This window comes from Halictus rubicundus, chromosome 9, assembly GCF_050948215.1.
Source record: "Halictus rubicundus isolate RS-2024b chromosome 9, iyHalRubi1_principal, whole genome shotgun sequence".
Taxonomy (NCBI): Eukaryota; Metazoa; Arthropoda; class Insecta; order Hymenoptera; family Halictidae; genus Halictus; species Halictus rubicundus.
In genome coordinates, this window is record NC_135157.1 from 14,016,105 (window position 1) to 14,033,311 (window position 17,207).

Consider the following 17,207-nt stretch of genomic DNA (forward strand, 5'->3'; position numbering starts at 1 on the left):
TCAACGTTACCACGGAGCAGATCCTACCGGTTATTGCGGCGATACGTCACAGCTTCCTCCATGGGCGAGCTCGTCACCGTCACTCACCAATTTATCTTTCCTTTCCCCGCCGAGGCGCTATTGCCCGCGAGGGAAACGGGACTTAAGGCAATTTTTAATTTCGGTTCTTCGTTGACGAATCTAAAAATCGAAGAAGACGTGTCTTGTAAGTTTCTGAAAAAATACTGTGTCCCAGTAAATCTAGGTGGTGCATAGCTATATGTCTATATATATATGGGGAACCGGTGTCGCCAGATCAAGACTCGTTCCCCCACTCTAACTTCCCCTTCCACCGCGCTATTCCGTCACGTGACGCGTTCCCTCTCTGTCGCGCATGCTCCGGTACTGGTAGAGAGGGGGTAGCCTTTTCCCCTCGATTCGTGCTCCCTCCCCTCGTCTGGCAACACTGCTTAGACGGTGCACAGAGAGGCGAGCATGTACAGCAGGGGGAACAGCACGCATCTGCGTAACCGTCACGCGATAAACGCGTGCACGCGAGCAGGCTTTAATCGTCCGGTTGCAGCTGCAGCAGGTGCAACGAGGGGACGTTCTCGACCCCGTCTTCGTCCTCGTGCAAAGGGGAATTCGCGACCCCGGAACTTCGAAGTATGCACGAGCACGATGGACGCGCGTGCCGCGTCTGCCGCGGTAACGAGGAAGAACGCGCACGTGATCCGTTCGATTTTCGATGGCCACCGGGGAAATTCGACCAGTCGTTCGATAAACAACCGTGGAACAAAGGCCAGCTTTTCCCTGTCGCGGATGCTCGACGCTGAATCATGCCCGACCGAGTCCCATTCTTTTTCGCGGAGGCACCAGCAGCGTCGCGACCCCCCCCCCATTTTTTATTATTTCGTTTTTGAATTTTAACTCCTTTTACTGGGATCGGCTATAACTTTTGTTTCGTGAAAGGAGAAAGACCGTGTCGGTGGGGAAAATATTTATTTATCTGATTTATAGACTGCGGATGCAAAAGAGAATTTTTGGAACACACTGTCACAGTACACTTTCAATCTGTTGAATTATTCAGGAAATAAATTTTTACTGTTGTTCGAAGTTGAGGTGGAGAATTTTTAATTTTGCATAAATATCCGCTGTCCAGTAATTTGTTTTGCGGTTACGACGATCCGTTCGAGATTCGTTTTAAACTATTTAGTGGAACTGTTCGAGCCTGGTACGTGAAAATAACGACGTCGAATGGAAACACGAATGTAATTGAACTGTTTCGATTTAGCAACAAAAATACTCTAAATGTGTACCCAACAGACACAAATATCCGTTTCCTTTTACGAAGTTACAAGGTGTGCTCAATTTATTAGAGCCACGGTATGAAAACATATTTTTAAACCGTGGGATGAAAAACGTTCGTCTACGGTGCTGCTAAATATGCATTCATAATTTTCACACAAATACAAAAATGACAAAAATTCAAGTGGAGCCAGACGTTTACTTAAAAATTGACTGGAAAAATGCATTCGTTCATATAAATATTGTCTTAACGTAAAATTCTCCAAATTTTCCACTAATTTAATATCTTCCCAACACTTTAATCATCCACGACAGAAACGACTTTAGAATCACTGTGCCCATACAAGAAATTCTGGTGCAGGGGTGTGAAAAATGTATTTTGCTCGGCAGGATGGTCCCGCGGCATAATTGTTCGCAAACATCGAGCCGAGGGATTTGAAACTGCGCTGGTTTTCGAAGACACGTGACTTATGGCGTTTCCGACGGCGTATCAGCGGATTTATGGCGCGAAATCGGGCATTTTGCATCCGCCAGCGAATTAGATCGTCGTTGATCACTAATGGAATAAGCTCGGCGGCCGCGCCGGTTCCCGCAGTTTGCATTGTAATTCCGTTCGCGACGACGCCATCGCCGATTTTATTCGACCCGCGTGTTCAATTTCCCTCCGCAGCTTTCGCGAGTGTGCTGCGATTAATTGGGAGGGCATTTAATCCCCCGAGCGCCAAGATATGAACGCGTTTTGCTTATTGCCCTGGGCCGATTAACGATCGTTCGCCCGCCGTAGGATGCTGATTATTAAATTAAGTTCAATTCCCTTTGAAAAAGAAAAAACGGAAGCGATTTATCACCGTTGGAACATTTCGCAGTCCGATTATCAAAAATTCTCTGCTTCTGCCTTCCTTGAAGAAATCCTCCAATAAATTGAGAATAATCGATCGACGTTCTGAAATCCTTTTAATCTCTTCACTATTTTAGATTGCTATTTGTTTTTATCGCAACAGCATAGAATCCGCAGTCTGCAGACGGGTTTCAGCGAGCTAGGGGATTAGCTAATCTTGCTGACGAGAAGGACCTAGGAAATCTCGGTAAATAATTGCCCGGGGTATTAAGATGGATATCTTATCCCCGGATTAGCAGTCTTCCCTCGATCAGCGCATTCGACGATCCCTTATCTGCGGATTTTTGCATTCGCGATAAAAATAAGCTTGCTGGATTTGTCCGGAGCAGAAAAAGCTAGACTAGATGATGCCTAACTAGAAAATTCGGAAATTAGTAAATTAAATAAAAATGCATTTCCTCTCCTAAGAATTTCAATAAAATCTTGGAGCTTGAATCTTGCTAATCTTGGTAAAAAGTTTGGTATTTGACCATTTTGTCGTAACATAAGGCTTCCGCAGTCGACAGTGATCAGCTGAGACATAGTTCAGCATTTCGGACGATTGCGGGTCGATCGGAATCAGTGTTCTTCGAAAACGCATTTGCGTCCGTCTGAGAACCGGCGCGCGGAGAACAATGATTAACTAAAATTAGTCGGTTGCAAGACACGTTCGTGTTCGATCCGAGACTGGGAACGGCGCGAGGGCGCATCGACGGCGCGGCGCGGCGCGGCGCGTCGCGGCGCATACTTGCGCGGATCGTGAAAAGAATGCTTCCGAGAACGGACGGGGGAGGACGCTGAAATTTCGCAGACTGCTTATCAATTGCTGGCGCGGTCTCGAGTGTCGCTAAGGGCGTTGACAGACAGTTCAAACGGTTCGAACCATGACTCTTTATCTCTTTCTCTTTCTCGACCCAAGCTACAGGGCAAAGTCACTCCCGTCCGGACGACGTAAAGGATTGTGCAACCTATCTCTTGGAAAAATTGTTTTATACTTCGATAAACTCTGCTGGGAGCGCTGTAAATAATTATTATTGCTGCACTGGAGACGGAAGTCTGCGTTCGTAACGAGGGAAGGTCGCGATAACAACCTACTCGCCCCCCATGCCCCGGGAAGATTGCAGAAACAGAGTTGATCTGAATGAAACATGATTGCATTCGGATTTTTTATGTTCTTCATATTTTTCTCTCTTCGCGGAATTTTCGTCGCAATTGCAAAATCAGGGAATTGTCCGCGTCTTATTCCTTATTCCTTCTGTTATTTCTCTCTTTTCTACTATTTCTTAAAATTGAATGATCTAAATGAATGATCAGTCTACACTGTTCCTCTTTGTCCAGTACTTAAAGCTTTGATATCCAGTCCCCTGAATAAAGTATTTTCTCAATTAAGGTAATCCTCCAAGGGTTGAGAGTATAAAAAATGACTGGGGTTGCTCCCTCCGATTAAAAGGAAAATTTTTCAAACACGCCTGCACACTGTAAAATTCTCTTTACCCGTAACGCTGGAAACTATCCGTGATGCAGTCTTGAACGAAGTTTGTCTGGACATTTCAACCTAAAACGCAGCTTATCAAGCATCCCCGCAATGTTTTGTGACAGTTTCATCTAATTTGTACTATGTAGTAGCACTCCTCCAATCCAATGACAAATATCTTCCACAATGTTCGACGTGTTACGGAAACTCTCATGTTTTACAACCCGAATAGACGACGATGATAATAATAACGGCAAGAAAATTGCGTTTGTCGATCTCCTTGTCGAGAATCCCTTTCCAAGGGCCAATTAAACGAGCACTCCAGCTGGAAATTAACGACGGCTTTTCGAGCCAATGGGAAAAATGTTTCCCCGGTGCAATTTATAGTTTTCCCGTGGTGCATTGGCACATTTCGAAACGTACCGAGCAAAGAGTCACGAGTAGGATCTGCTTGACCCGGCCACGAGAGCGAACGCAAACGTAAGGCCTGATCCGCGCAACTGGGCCGAGTTATAGTTCTCTTTTACGAGCGAACGCCGGGGAAAAATGCTGCACGAAAATATTGCGTGCGGTTCGAGTTTTATTTCGCCCGTGGATCCGCGATTTTTCGCGAGCCGGCCGGTTGCTGTCGATTTTTACCGCTCCCGATAAAAATACACCAGCTTCGATGTTATACCCTAACGTCGATAAACCAAATTTTCTAGTATATGCAACGGTATCTTATAGTATCCACACTTTTCCACCGAAGATCATGAAAATCTAAAATTCTTATATTTTTACTTTAATTGCCACGAAAGCATAAAACAGTCCAGTCATCAAATTATCACAACCGGAAGTTTTGTGCTACTTCGTCGGCCTCAGCCTGCAAGAGATTATGATAGAATAAGTTCTGAAATATAATTTACTTTGCGACATGCACCTGCTTGTCTCAAGAAACAAGTGACGCACACCTTTACCTGCCCGATGATTCTCGCGAATTGCTATCTTCCGCACGTACATTTTCACTCGTTTTTTTACTGGCTGCAGCTCGTAATAAATTGCTCAGTAGCAATGGCAATCTTCCTCCCGGACCGGCAAGTCATTTTAAGTAATATGCTCTATTAACTTCTTTTGAGGTTACCACCTAAAAGAAGATAATCATTAGTCACCGAAGAGCCTATTCACGTATTATTCACCGGCTGTTATTTAATAGTTTTCCAGGATCTGGAGTTCATCTGATTCCACTTTAGAATAGCGACGGCAATTATATGGTGAGTCAGCGAGTCACACTTGGTAACACAATCCTGTCATTTCTTCCGATATTGTTGTTTCCGATTGTGCAGCCTAGTAATCGAGTCAAATGGTGGAAAAAGATTCCTGTTAAATGAGTACTAAAAGGCAGAATTCTACTTTACCGGCGATCCTGCCGATTAGCGCGGCAAGAATTCAAAAATTCAAATCAATTCGATCGAGTTACTTCGTATCGAAACTAGTTCAAACGTTACCACTTATTCCGCATATTTGCTGGTTGAAATTCTGGATCTGCATAAGCGTATGCAACCTGGTGCATCCGACAGTCCCAGGAGTACCCGGTAAACTGGTAAAATCCTGTAAAAAGGAGGCTGTCAGTGTTTTCTTTTTAAAAAAAGGACTACAGGTCGCCGGGGTTGCGAGGTTCGCCCGGCGCCGGCGCATGCGCACCGGGGTCACGTGACGAGCACCGCGAGGCGCCAGCTGGTCCTACGATTTCCTCGGGCTCGTCAGTCGCACGTCGGCCGCCGCGCGGAGCGGTTGGTTCTAGCTTTCCCGGGACCCTGTCGCTCTCTCCGACGCACACTATATCACGCTCGTATCATTCGACACATATCATTCCACGACGCGTCGCCAATCTATCACGAGTCGAAAGTACACATCGGCGACCGCGTTCAAGTGCAATTACCATATAGTATATCTCTCGTGACTAATTGCACAGTTCATCGGAGTGAATCACGAGTACCGCGAACTCTGCGATCCGCACTCTGACCGAATCGCAATACCCGTCTACGAGATCTAGCGCGGCCGGCGATATACTCTCTTTTGTCGACTGTGTTTACGTTCTCGTGGTTCACGTGGTGCCCGCGGTATCGATATCGATATCCTCTGTCGAGATCGAGATTCTCGTCGGCCAATCCCGAACCGCTCGGTTAATTTGGCGCGAACGCCGTAGGACAGAGAGTCGGTGCGTCAATGTCACCCTCGAGACCGGATCGTTTCGGTGTCGCGTGTTGCGTGCGGTGTCACAAAGTGAGGTTAGGGTGCTCCTGAAAGTACAGGGACGCGGGAATCGAGGCGAGCCCGGTGCAAACAGTCTCGGAGACGGGTGCGACCATGATTTTCACCGGCAGGTCGGTGGACGCGCTCGACGAGGTGCGCGGCGGTAACGTGCAGACGGAACACCACCGTCGGGACGTCAGCGCCGTCGCCATAGCCGCCGGATGGTTCTCCAGCCTGCGCAAACCCGGCAAAAGGAACAAGAAGGGCTACCAAAAGCAGGCGAAGAGCGCCTGGGACCTCACCACATTATCCACGGTTCGTTCGATCACCTATCCCCACTCTTGTTTATTCGAATACGAGGACGCCGGTGACCACTTACCGACCGGGAATCGTTTATTCAAATTCGGCGGAAATAACGCGATCAAAAAATTGTTTACAGCGAGCATGCATGTATAATAAGTGTGCAGGCTTTTCAAACCAGTTTTCCTGCGTCCACTGTGCATTTACTGTGTCGCAGGAGGTAGTATTCAACTCTTTTCGAACAATTTTCTTGATCAAGTTGTACGGGAGTCTACTTTACCGACCGGGTACTCGGACGCGGGATTTATTGGGCAGCAGAATATTCGAACACTGTTTTGTTTTGCAGTAAAGTTAGAAGAAATCGATTTGATAATTATTTAAATATAGAAGAGTAGATCCTTTTGATTTATCGAATAGGGTGAAATTGATTAATGAAAGTACGGAGGATCAGTTGGGATTGGTAAAAGAAAATCGATGCACTCCTTGTTTTGAACTTACTGAACCGAACGGAAGCGATTTTGTCGCAGTGAGGAAACTTTGTGGTATCGACTGAATTCGAGAATCTATAGGTTGAATATAGTAATGAACTAACGGATCTAATAATAGATGCAGTACAGTGTGCTAGTTTCCTATGCACGGATGATAAATTCATAAGTCAGAAATGTTCGAGAGTTTTGTCCGACTGTAGACCCGGCATTATTCTTTCAGCAGTGGCTTTTTTATTCTCTGTGTTCGAATTTGGCGCCAGTACGACGAAGCAATTCACCGTCGTCGTTCGTACAACCCAGGACGATCGTCGAAGGGAGTTGTTAGGCGTCACGGTGGTAATCGATCCGGAATCGTTAATTGCCGACTGTCGTCCATTAAATCAACACCCGAGCTTAGTTGTGCAAACAAAACGCAAACGGCCGCAACTCGAACGGATAATGTTCCCAGGCGAGGTTCAATTACCACATCCCCGAATGCCGGGACGCGTGTTTTTCTCGCGCAATTCGCGCCTGCGATAATCGACCGTTAAAAACTCGTCGCTGCTATTTTTAACGGTTCAACTTCTGTCTAGATGGTACGCATACCGCGACGCAATATTCTGACCCTAACTTCCTCGCGACGTTTCACTCTCTCCCTTTCGACATTCCGTGTCAATTCTATAGAATGTGCACGAGCATACAATTTTGTTTAACGAGTTCGTCCAAAAGCAAACTGTTATTCATTATACACGAAAGACTCTTATTCACTAATTTTATAAAATTTACTTTTGCAAAAGTAACTTCGTTATTTCAGGAATGGTCGTTTTGGTCCGTAAATTCTATCATCGAATCGGAACTCTGTTACGGCCCGGGTCAACTTTGACCCAGAGCACCAAACTCGCCATTCGATTACTCAAATTGCTGCACGACGGGTCTGAAAGATTACTTCGAAAAATATGTTCAAAAAGATTGATAAACGAAGCTGAAAATGATCTGGATTGTCCATTGTATTAGGGGGACCCATAAGTAATCAATTATTTTGAAATCTAAAACAAACTTTGTATGGATGCACGTACAGACGCTGCCATTTTGTTGCAGGGTTGTAAAAAAATTTATACTTTTTATAATATTTTGAACACAGGCTGCTTCACCGAAAACTGTAAAAGAATACGTGTTTCCTCCTCAACGATCGGGACAGAATTAAAGGCAAAACAAATTCTTTGCAAATAATGAGAAAGACAATTATGAGAAAGTCGAACCAAGGATTAATGCCACCGAGGAATATTTTATATTCGTCGGTTGAACATAGTGCAATAGCGTTTCGAATCGGCTGTTTCAACCGACCTTCGTTCGATCTGGGCAACTTTGTCACAAATGCAATCCGCAGTCTAGTTATGCAGCGTCATTTTTATGGAGCAGTTTGGACAATCCGCCGAGAATGATTTACCGGTTTTGAAACATCGAAGAGCAGGGAACGCGGACGAGCGTGCACAATGGAAACCGCGAGTTCGATCGCGAGGTTATTAATCCGCGGCAGTTTCCGGCGATCCGGGAATGCTGTGCGACTCAGTGTACAGGCATTGGTTGCGGGCCGCGATCGGGACACGATCGGTTATTGAAAAGGAGCCAACAGGCGATTCGTAAATAAATCGCCGGCCGTATTAAACCGGCAGGGGAACGGTGTAAAATAGGGGATCGCCGGTGGCGCTCGAAACTTGGCCGGCCGGCCAAATTTATTTCTAGGTAGTTAGCACGGTTGGAGCCTGCCCCGTGGCTTGTTTTCATTCCGTAATTTTATTTCATTTAATTAGCGAAATATAGGGCTTCCGGCGTGCACCGGAGTTTACGGAAATGGAGGACCTGGCTCTATAAATACGCGCGGGGATACGTTCAAAACGTTTATTTGCGAAAATATTTCGACCAACCTATGAAGGGCCAGCGGAACAATACCACGAGCAACGAACAGTTGTCCGTAGAACCGCTGTTACGACCACGGTCTAACGAACCCGGTGAATCGCGTAGAAAAGATTTTCTCGAATAACTCGGCTCCGGTAGCACCGTCTTCCGTTATTTTCAAAGGAGTTATTCAACGGGCAGCTGAATGGATTAACCCGAGTGGAATACGCGAATATCATTCACGCTCGTATCGCTCGCGACGGCATCCAGACAGTTTTCTCGTGCCCCGACACGTGAAATACCATCTCGCGACGTCGCGAATTCTGAAGATCGCGTTCGGCCAAAGGATCCGAGCCCGTGCAATTTTTGCTACCGTAGAAATTGGCCTAGGAGAGGCAATTAGCCCTCCAAGATCCATTCGGAGCACGGGCCTTTTAATAGCTGTTCAGCTAATTTTTCTAGACTCGTTAGAGATTTTTCGATCTCAGTTTGTAATTTCTTGGTGAACGTTGCAAGCAATATCGTTCAATCTAGCTGTATCCCTGAGGAAAGTTTGAATTTTTGTTGCGTTTTAAAGCATAGTTTCCAATGATGCAAGTGAGCTCCATTAGCCTATTCTCGTTTTTGCCTGTTCTCCTAGGCAATTTAAAATTTTCGTGCTCTGGTTTCTCAGCCAATTAGCTTGCCGTCGTCGTTTAATTCGCGTGTGCCGGATTTTTCCCGGCGATCGGAGCAAACGTCATTCCCACGTAATTAGGTTCACAAGGACGGGATCCCGTGGATCAATTACGTGGATCCTCGACGAGGCGGATGACGTACGCGATGATAATTGATTCGCGTTACGCGGAATCTGTGCGAAGCGATGCCTCTGTTTGACGACGGATTTTCTTCCGAATTAATGTTAAATCTCGGGCTTTGCGCTTAAAACGTTGCGCAACTAACGAGACCAGATATCAACCCGGAATGACGAGGCGCGGACACATTTGAAAAATAAACGATCACGTTTGTGTTGACAATCGTTTCGTTCCGAGCCGATAAAATCCGATGCAATTGGACGAAACATTCGCGGATAAGCTTTCGAAAGCTGATTTGCATAAACGTCCGCAAAGAAGTCGCATTATTCAGAGTCAAATGGGAATTCGGTGTCGTCCTTGATGGACGGTTTCCAAACAATATGGCGTCGGGAGAGCCACACACGTCGATCTTCACGAGTCAATTAGCATTTTGAACTTTGTTGAACGTCGAAGCCTTTTAATTCGTGGTCTGGAACGCGAACCCCGACGTTCTTCTCGTTTCAATTAGCGTTTACCCGTGATCGAATCGTGCTCGCAGCACGCCAAGGGGTCGTGCTTAGTATAGTGTATCAACGACATATGGCATTCTGGCTGTGGGGGCTATCAATTTTTACGACAACATGATCGCGTGCACGTGGCTCACGCGTTTCAGAAATCTTCGGACGACCTTGCTCGCTATGCCGCAGTGAAGACCTTTGCTGCGTTCATGCCACTCGGAAGCTTCCGCGTTCCTAATTGATCGATCCTAAATTGACACCGGAATGACCGAGTTTCTCGTTGTCGGTATCAGATTAACAATCAACTTGTTCACTTGACCCTAAGACGATCCAGTAACTGGTTTGACTTTTGATTTATACTGTGCGGACTCGACCAGTTAGCTGACGGGAGTGTAATGGCTCCCATTGGCCCGTAGTAGCCCCCACCACTGCCTGCAGCGAGATAGCCACGCCCACTAAACACGCATCTCAACTATTTCCAATTTAAATGAACGCTTGTTCCACTGATCAAAAGACAATTTATGAGAATTTTTTAAACAACAGGCACTGGGTATTTTATTTTCAAACTTGGTACGCTTATTAAGTAACATTCGAAGGACGTACTCAAATTTTCTAAAGCTTCGGTAACAATTTTTTCGAAAGTTATAGTGACCAGTAACGAGCGTGTTTACGGCGGCGACTTAATCTAGATTCGCGTTTTCAGATTATGTAACATAATCTATGTTACATGTTCTCCATCATAGTGCGCCTACGACGACATTGGTCGCAGTATTTTTGGGTTAATGGATCGCGGACAGCCTGGACAGAGATCCGAATAGATGACTGTTTTGAAAGGAGTTATTTTTTCGCTCGGTACATTTTTTTCGAATCGATGGAACCGTCTCGTTTATCCGTGGTGCGTGATGTGCAATCCTCCCCGGCTAGTTCGTAAATCGTCCAACGGGAAAAGTGTGTCGATCGGTTCCCGAGACTCGGCTGGACTCTGCACGTACCCGCTTTTACATAAATTACGTTTCCGGACGGATCGCGGCGAGACTAGGCTGAATACAAACGTTTCTGCATAGTCATCTTCCCGGAATAATAAACACCGTAGCGAAAGTCGCGCTTTCCAGCCCTGATTCTGGTCCTGGACGTCACAGACAATTTTTTAAAGTAAAACAATTCATTTCAATTTCTAGCTCAAAATCGCGACCCCCACGCTCGCTATTTTCGCTCCCCGGATTAGCGTCGCTCTCCTCCCCGGATTATCGCTCCCAGAGCTGCAACTCACGGCCCGATCTTCAAAGTCCCGCCTTATCGTCTCAACTCCAAAACAAATTGCTCAATTCCGCAGCGCCGCGCTCCCCGTATTACTGCTCGCGATCGAGCCCCTCGACTCATGCCAATCCGAGGAACACTGGAACAATGGAACAGAGTTTGCCAAACAGATTCATGTTCTTCGTGGAACAAGGTAATCTGTGCATACCGGGTGACTCGCCGAATGAATAGGCTCCGTCAGCGACGCGTCACCGTCAGTGTCGTAAACGTGTCAGAATCAGACCTAACTCGAGGACTATCTTATCGACCATCACACCCCACCTGATATTCGCGACGTCAACGTATCGGGATTGACTTGTTTACCGGCTCGCCCTTAATCTGCCGTTTGACGTCGACGATTGTTCGTTTACGGGCGGATGATAGCGTGGACCCGTCAACGACGACGGTTACGTAAGCCGTTCGGTACCGGTGAACCGGGGTCATTGTCGTCACGAACAACCGGTTCAACATCAAAAGCAATTAACCGGCCGCACGAAACGTCACGTTTTTATCGGCGTGAGTCATTACGAACTTAGCTGAAAACAATTCGCGTGGGCGTTCGGCGCACGGTTCACCAACTTCGATCGATTCTTATTGTCTTTTCACAACAACAACAAAAGAGGACCGTCCTATCTTGTCTCGTCATTCATTGGCGAACTGCGTCGCCATTTTGCAAGATTCCGACTGGGAAAAAATTGGAACGTGGGGCTAAAAGATGCATTTTGACGACTGCAGAAAATTAGACTTTTCCACTTAGCGATTGTCTCGGAAAAAAATTCGAAATTTACTCTGACACTCCCCGAGGGTGTCTTTCTGGAAACACGTTGACCAGCATGTGACTTAAAACTTAATTTCTGCGGTATTGAATAGAGTGTAGTAAATTTGCTCGTGGTCAGTGAAATTTGGGGGATTTCAAAGGACAATTAACACTGTTTAATTTTAGATTCTCAGTTTCCGTTGCTTTGCAAAAATGGAATCGATTTCGCCCGCTCGCCTCGGAGCGAATTCCCTCGATTATAAATACAACCGACCGGCGTGTTCCACGATTATACATGGAAATGAGAATTCTTGGACAGAAAGTCTCTGTTTGGCAGCGGCCGTAGGCAGGAAACAGTCTGACCGCTTCGGGGATGGTAAGTTTCGGGGTTTGACCTGGAAGGCTTTATTGCGCACGACTGTGCGGCTTGCAAACGGACGGTGAACGAAATGCGAAAGAGGAGAAGAGAGACAGAGAGATAGAGAGAAAGAGAGTAACAAAGGAGGCAGGTTTTATTTCAAGCGATACCCCTTTCCGCTCGGTGGTCCCATCTTTCGCCTTTGCTACTGTATCTGGGTTATTCCTTTTTCGCGACCGAGGGAGAGAAAAAAGTATATCGCTGGCGGGTAGCCAGCGTCGCGACGACTGGGAAATGGGATAAGTAATTAGATCAATTTGGGAGACGAGGGCGCGACGGATAGGGAGGTCGAAGCACGAGAAGACTGTAGGGACCGTCTGAGAACGTGTCAGCGAGTTAACTGATGGTGGGCGGGGCTTTGGTGACGGTGGGAGGAGCGTAGCTACGGTGGGGGCGAGTAGCGAGCGTGAGAACCGTGGAGGGGGTAGCTGCGGACCAATGGGGAGACCGTAGAGTGCGGCTGGAGCCCCTACAGTTGCTCATGTGGACCCAACAGTGATATTGTAAGCAGAGAATATTCAAATAGTCGATGAAATATGGTTCAATCGTTGGTTGATAGATTGATGATGGAGTTAGTAAGAGGCTATTGAGTAACTATGATTTATCGAAATGTATAAATTAGAAAAATATTGACGACGGTGTGCGAAATTGCATTACAGAGGGGACTTCGTTCGCAGTCCATTAGATTTCCTACGGGCTGTCTGTTCCGCGACGGTTTAACGATAGCAGAAGAGAATACGATCGCGACTGACAATGAAATACGATCGGAATTATAACAGCAGGTGCATAAAGGGAGCTTCTTCCATCGAGCGCGAAGTCGGCGTACGAATCAACAAGCATCGACGAAGCCGTGCAAATAAATAGACCCGCGACGGACGGATTTAGTAATCTTGGATCGTGTTCCTCAAGGCTGGATGGCGCGTACAGTGCGACAATTGCGAGCCCGTCTAATAATATTGCTACTGCCGGTCGGTGGTGATACTCGAAAACAAAGGGTAATAAAGTTACAAGTTGCTGTGTCGGAGTCGTGACTATTAACATTTCAACGCCTGCACGCCACTAAAATGGAACTCTGTTTATTGGGGCACGGGCACCAGATAATATTCCGGGTATTGCTGCACTTTCATACGTTTTTCATACACTTCCACTTCCTACTTCGACACATTTTTCTGCTCTACATGCCCTTCTATTTTGCTGTGCTCAAACTTTATTTTCTCCCTCGATTCTACGCTCTTTGTCGACGTCGTCATGTCCACTTCATTTCTATTCTCTTCTTTCTGATATCCTCATTCTTCATGTACTGACTCTGTTACTATAGCGCTCTACTATTTCTCTATTAGCATTAGTCCAACGCCATTTCTGTTCCCTAATCTCTTCTTTTTAATATCCTCATCTACTGAGTTTATTGCTATAGTGCTCTACTATTTCTCTACTAGCATTAGTCCAACGCCATTTCTATTTCCTAATGTCTTCTACTTACTCTATTGCTATAGTGCTCTACTATTTCTCTATTACCATTAATTCAACGCCATTTCTATTTCCTAATCTCTTCTTTCCCAAATCCTCATCTACCAACTCTATTAGTATAGTGCACTACAATTTCTCTATTACCATTACTCCAAGGTCTTTTCTATTCCTTAATCTCTTCTTTCCCAAATCCTCATTTACTGACTCTGTTACTATAGCGCTCTACTATTTCTCTATTAGCATTAGTCCAACGCCATTTCTATTCCCTAATCTCTTCTTTCCCAAATCCTCATCTACTGACTCTATTGCTATAGTGCTCTACTATTTCTCTATTACCATTAATTCAACGCCATTTCTATTTCCTAATCTCTTCTTTCCCAAATCCTCATCTACCAACTCTATTAGTATAGTGCACTACAATTTCTCTATTACCATTACTCCAAGGTCTTTTCTATTCCTTAATCTCTTCTTTCCCAAATCCTCATTTACTGACTCTATTGCTATAGCGCTCTACTATTTCTCTATTAGCATTAATTCAACGCCATTTCTATTTCCTAATCTCTTCTTTCCCAAATCCTCATCTACCAACTCTATTAGTATAGTGCACTACAATTTCTCTATTACCATTACTCCAAGGTCTTTTCTATTCCTTAATCTCTTCTTTCCCAAATCCTCATTTACTGACTCTGTTACTATAGTGCTCTACTATTTCTCTATTAGCATTAGTCCAACGCCATTTCTATTTCCTAATCTCTTCTTTCCCAAATCCTCATCTACCAACTCTATTAGTATAGTGCACTACAATTTCTCTATTACCATTACTCCAAGGTCTTTTCTATTCCTTAATCTCTTCTTTCCCAAATCCTCATTTACTGACTCTGTTACTATAGTGCTCTACTATTTCTCTATTAGCATTAGTCCAACGTCATTTCTATTTCCTAATCTCTTCTTCTTAATATCCTCATCTACTGACTCTATTGCCATAGTGCTCTACTATTTCTCTATTACCATTACTCCAACGTCATTTCTATTTCCTAATCTTTTCTTTCCCATATCTATTCTATCTATGTCTGTAGTATTCTATATATCTACTATTTAATTTCTCCCACCATTTGCTATACTCTCTTCCCTGCCACCGTTCACGAACTCTTCCTCGCGCACTTCCTCGCGACAACCAGGGCTCGATCCTAGAACCGCCCACGCCGGCGCACAGCCAGACAATGCATGGCTAATCGCGTCGCGACTCGGATCCTCCAATTAGCATAACTTTGGGGCACAAGCAAACACGGTGTATATACTGTGCCCAGTATCCGAGGGAAGGGCCGGCGACGCCAGACGACGGGCGACAATACCGTCGCCAAAGAGAAGACACGTGGGATGCTTGACCAAGGGAAAATCGTATTTCTATCGCAACAGAGAGGAGAGAGAGACAAAGAGAGAAAGAGAGAAAGAGAGAGAGGGACAACTGGGTGCACGTAGATGTGTTTACCCGAGCGGAACACGTGTCACTGGCCAACGCTAAACCTGGCATTGTGTGTTTACACTGGAAGAGAGAGAGACGGTATCGATCTATTCGCGTTTCGCATGCATGCCGCGTATCGGCGGCCATTTGTCCGCGGACCGGTACGCGACGACGGAAATCGAGGGTGTAACCCGACGATTCCGACTGCGAATGCTATAGGACCGTCCAAAAACCACGACCCCATTCTCTGCGAAACAATGCCGTTTCACTTTTACCCCGCGTCCTTTGTTCGGCTGTGTTCAAACAATTGCGAAAAATGCACGTGTTGTACAGGGATACCGAAAATATAGAATGAGTGTCTTCTAGGTCAAGAGAAAAGTCTTGATTTTGGAGCTAAAGGGATGCGAAGGGTTGTCGCCCTCGGTTAACCTTTTAACTAGGGGTGTGCGAGAACCCGAAATTTCGGGTCGGGACGGGTACCCGAAAATTTCGAGATTCTCGAAAGTGTCGGGATTCCCGAAAAAGTCGGGATTCCTGAAAAAGTAGGGATTCCCGTATTTATCGGGATTCTCGAGATAATCTAATCTTTCCTAAAGGGAAATCGAAATTTTCGGGAAACCCGTTTCTTTCGGGAATCTCGAAATTTTCGAGAACCCGACTCGTCCCGACCATCGGGTTCTCGCACATCCCTACTCTCAACTTAAAAGCCCGAGAATACTCGGCTATTATAACATAATACGCACTTTTACAAAATAATTGTTAAGTTAAGAGGTTAAGAATCGATGTCGATTTTTAATTCGCATTTTAATCCATCGATTGAAATGATTAACATTACGATGTTATGGTTGACCTCGCTGGCTAACAAATCCCAGTACCGTCCAAGAGCACGAAGAAGCCGCTCATCATCGCGCCGAGTGTCCAAAAGCGGAGACGCTCCGACAAACGCAGCGGCAACACATTCGTCGACAGTTGTAACGCGGTCGTAACGCAGGAATATCGATGATCCAATTAGCGTAGAAATCGCGAGATCTTCATAGTGGATTCGCGACGTGGGCGCCGCCGATGCTAATGTTCCCGGTTGTCCAGCAAGGCCGAGGACGCGCGGCCGCGTAATTGGAAAGATGCCAGTCGTCTTAATGCCGAAGATTCTTTTATTAAAAGAAGACAGAAGGAGAGATATGAGCGGGCGCTGGCCGTGCTCCAGAAATTATGAATCGGCGAAAGAGAAGGAGAGCGGGCGCATCGATGATGTACCGGCGCAAGCCTGCGGAAGCGGACGATGACTCGGACCTTTAAGGCTTCCTTTTAATGGAACGAAAACCGTCGTACCAAGGTTCATTGACCCCGCTTCTTCGTTCGTTCAGGCTCTTCGATCTACTGGAGCGCGGAACAAAAATTATTTTGCACCGCGGACACCTTGTCAAATCCCTCGGCGCTGAGATTCTGGAAGATTGTCGACCATTCTGAAAGATTTAGGAGAATTTTGAATTCTGGAGAAAAAGTACACAGTTCTCGTATTTTCTAGAACAAAATTTATTTAGCGCAGTGGAATGCAAAATTCTTCAGTGCGGAGATTCTGGAAGATTGTGGACCATTCTGAAAGGTTTAGGAGAATTTTGAATTGTGGAGAAAAAGTACACAGTTCTCGTATTTTCTAGAACAAAATTTATTTAGCGCAGTGGAATGCAAAATTCTTCAGTGAGGAGATTCTGGAAGATTGTGGACCATTCTGAAAGGTTTAGGAGAATTTTGAATTCTGGAGGAAAAGTACACAGTTTTCATATCTTCTAGAATGAGAACAAAAATTATTTGCAGTGGAATGCAAAATTTTTCAGTGCGGAGATTCTGGAAGATCGTGGCTTAATGTATCTTAATTTTCTGTCTTAAAATATGAATGAATGTACCGTCATCAATGGCGTAATATATCTTCAGATATTTCATAATACAATGTTTACTCGATACATGTCCAAAGCACGGGTCTAG

The 17,207-nt window shown here is 45.5% G+C and overlaps 1 protein-coding gene across 5 annotated transcripts in view; it reads left to right on the forward strand.

Annotated features, from left to right (window-relative positions):
• Step (cytohesin steppke) overlaps positions 1 to 17,207 on the forward strand; it is an 82,425-nt gene that overhangs the window by 14,897 nt on the left and 50,321 nt on the right. Inside the window, exon 1 of one of the 5 annotated variants that reach the window (XM_076793173.1) lies at positions 5,368 to 6,185. The exons of 3 other annotated variants lie outside the window; for them this stretch is intronic. In XM_076793173.1, coding sequence (XP_076649288.1) covers positions 5,985 to 6,185 — 201 coding nt within the window. In that variant the 5' untranslated portion in view covers positions 5,368 to 5,984. Of the gene's footprint in view, positions 1 to 5,367; positions 6,186 to 17,207 lie in introns of those variants that run through there. One more of the 5 variants, XM_076793176.1, reaches the window with a different exon arrangement.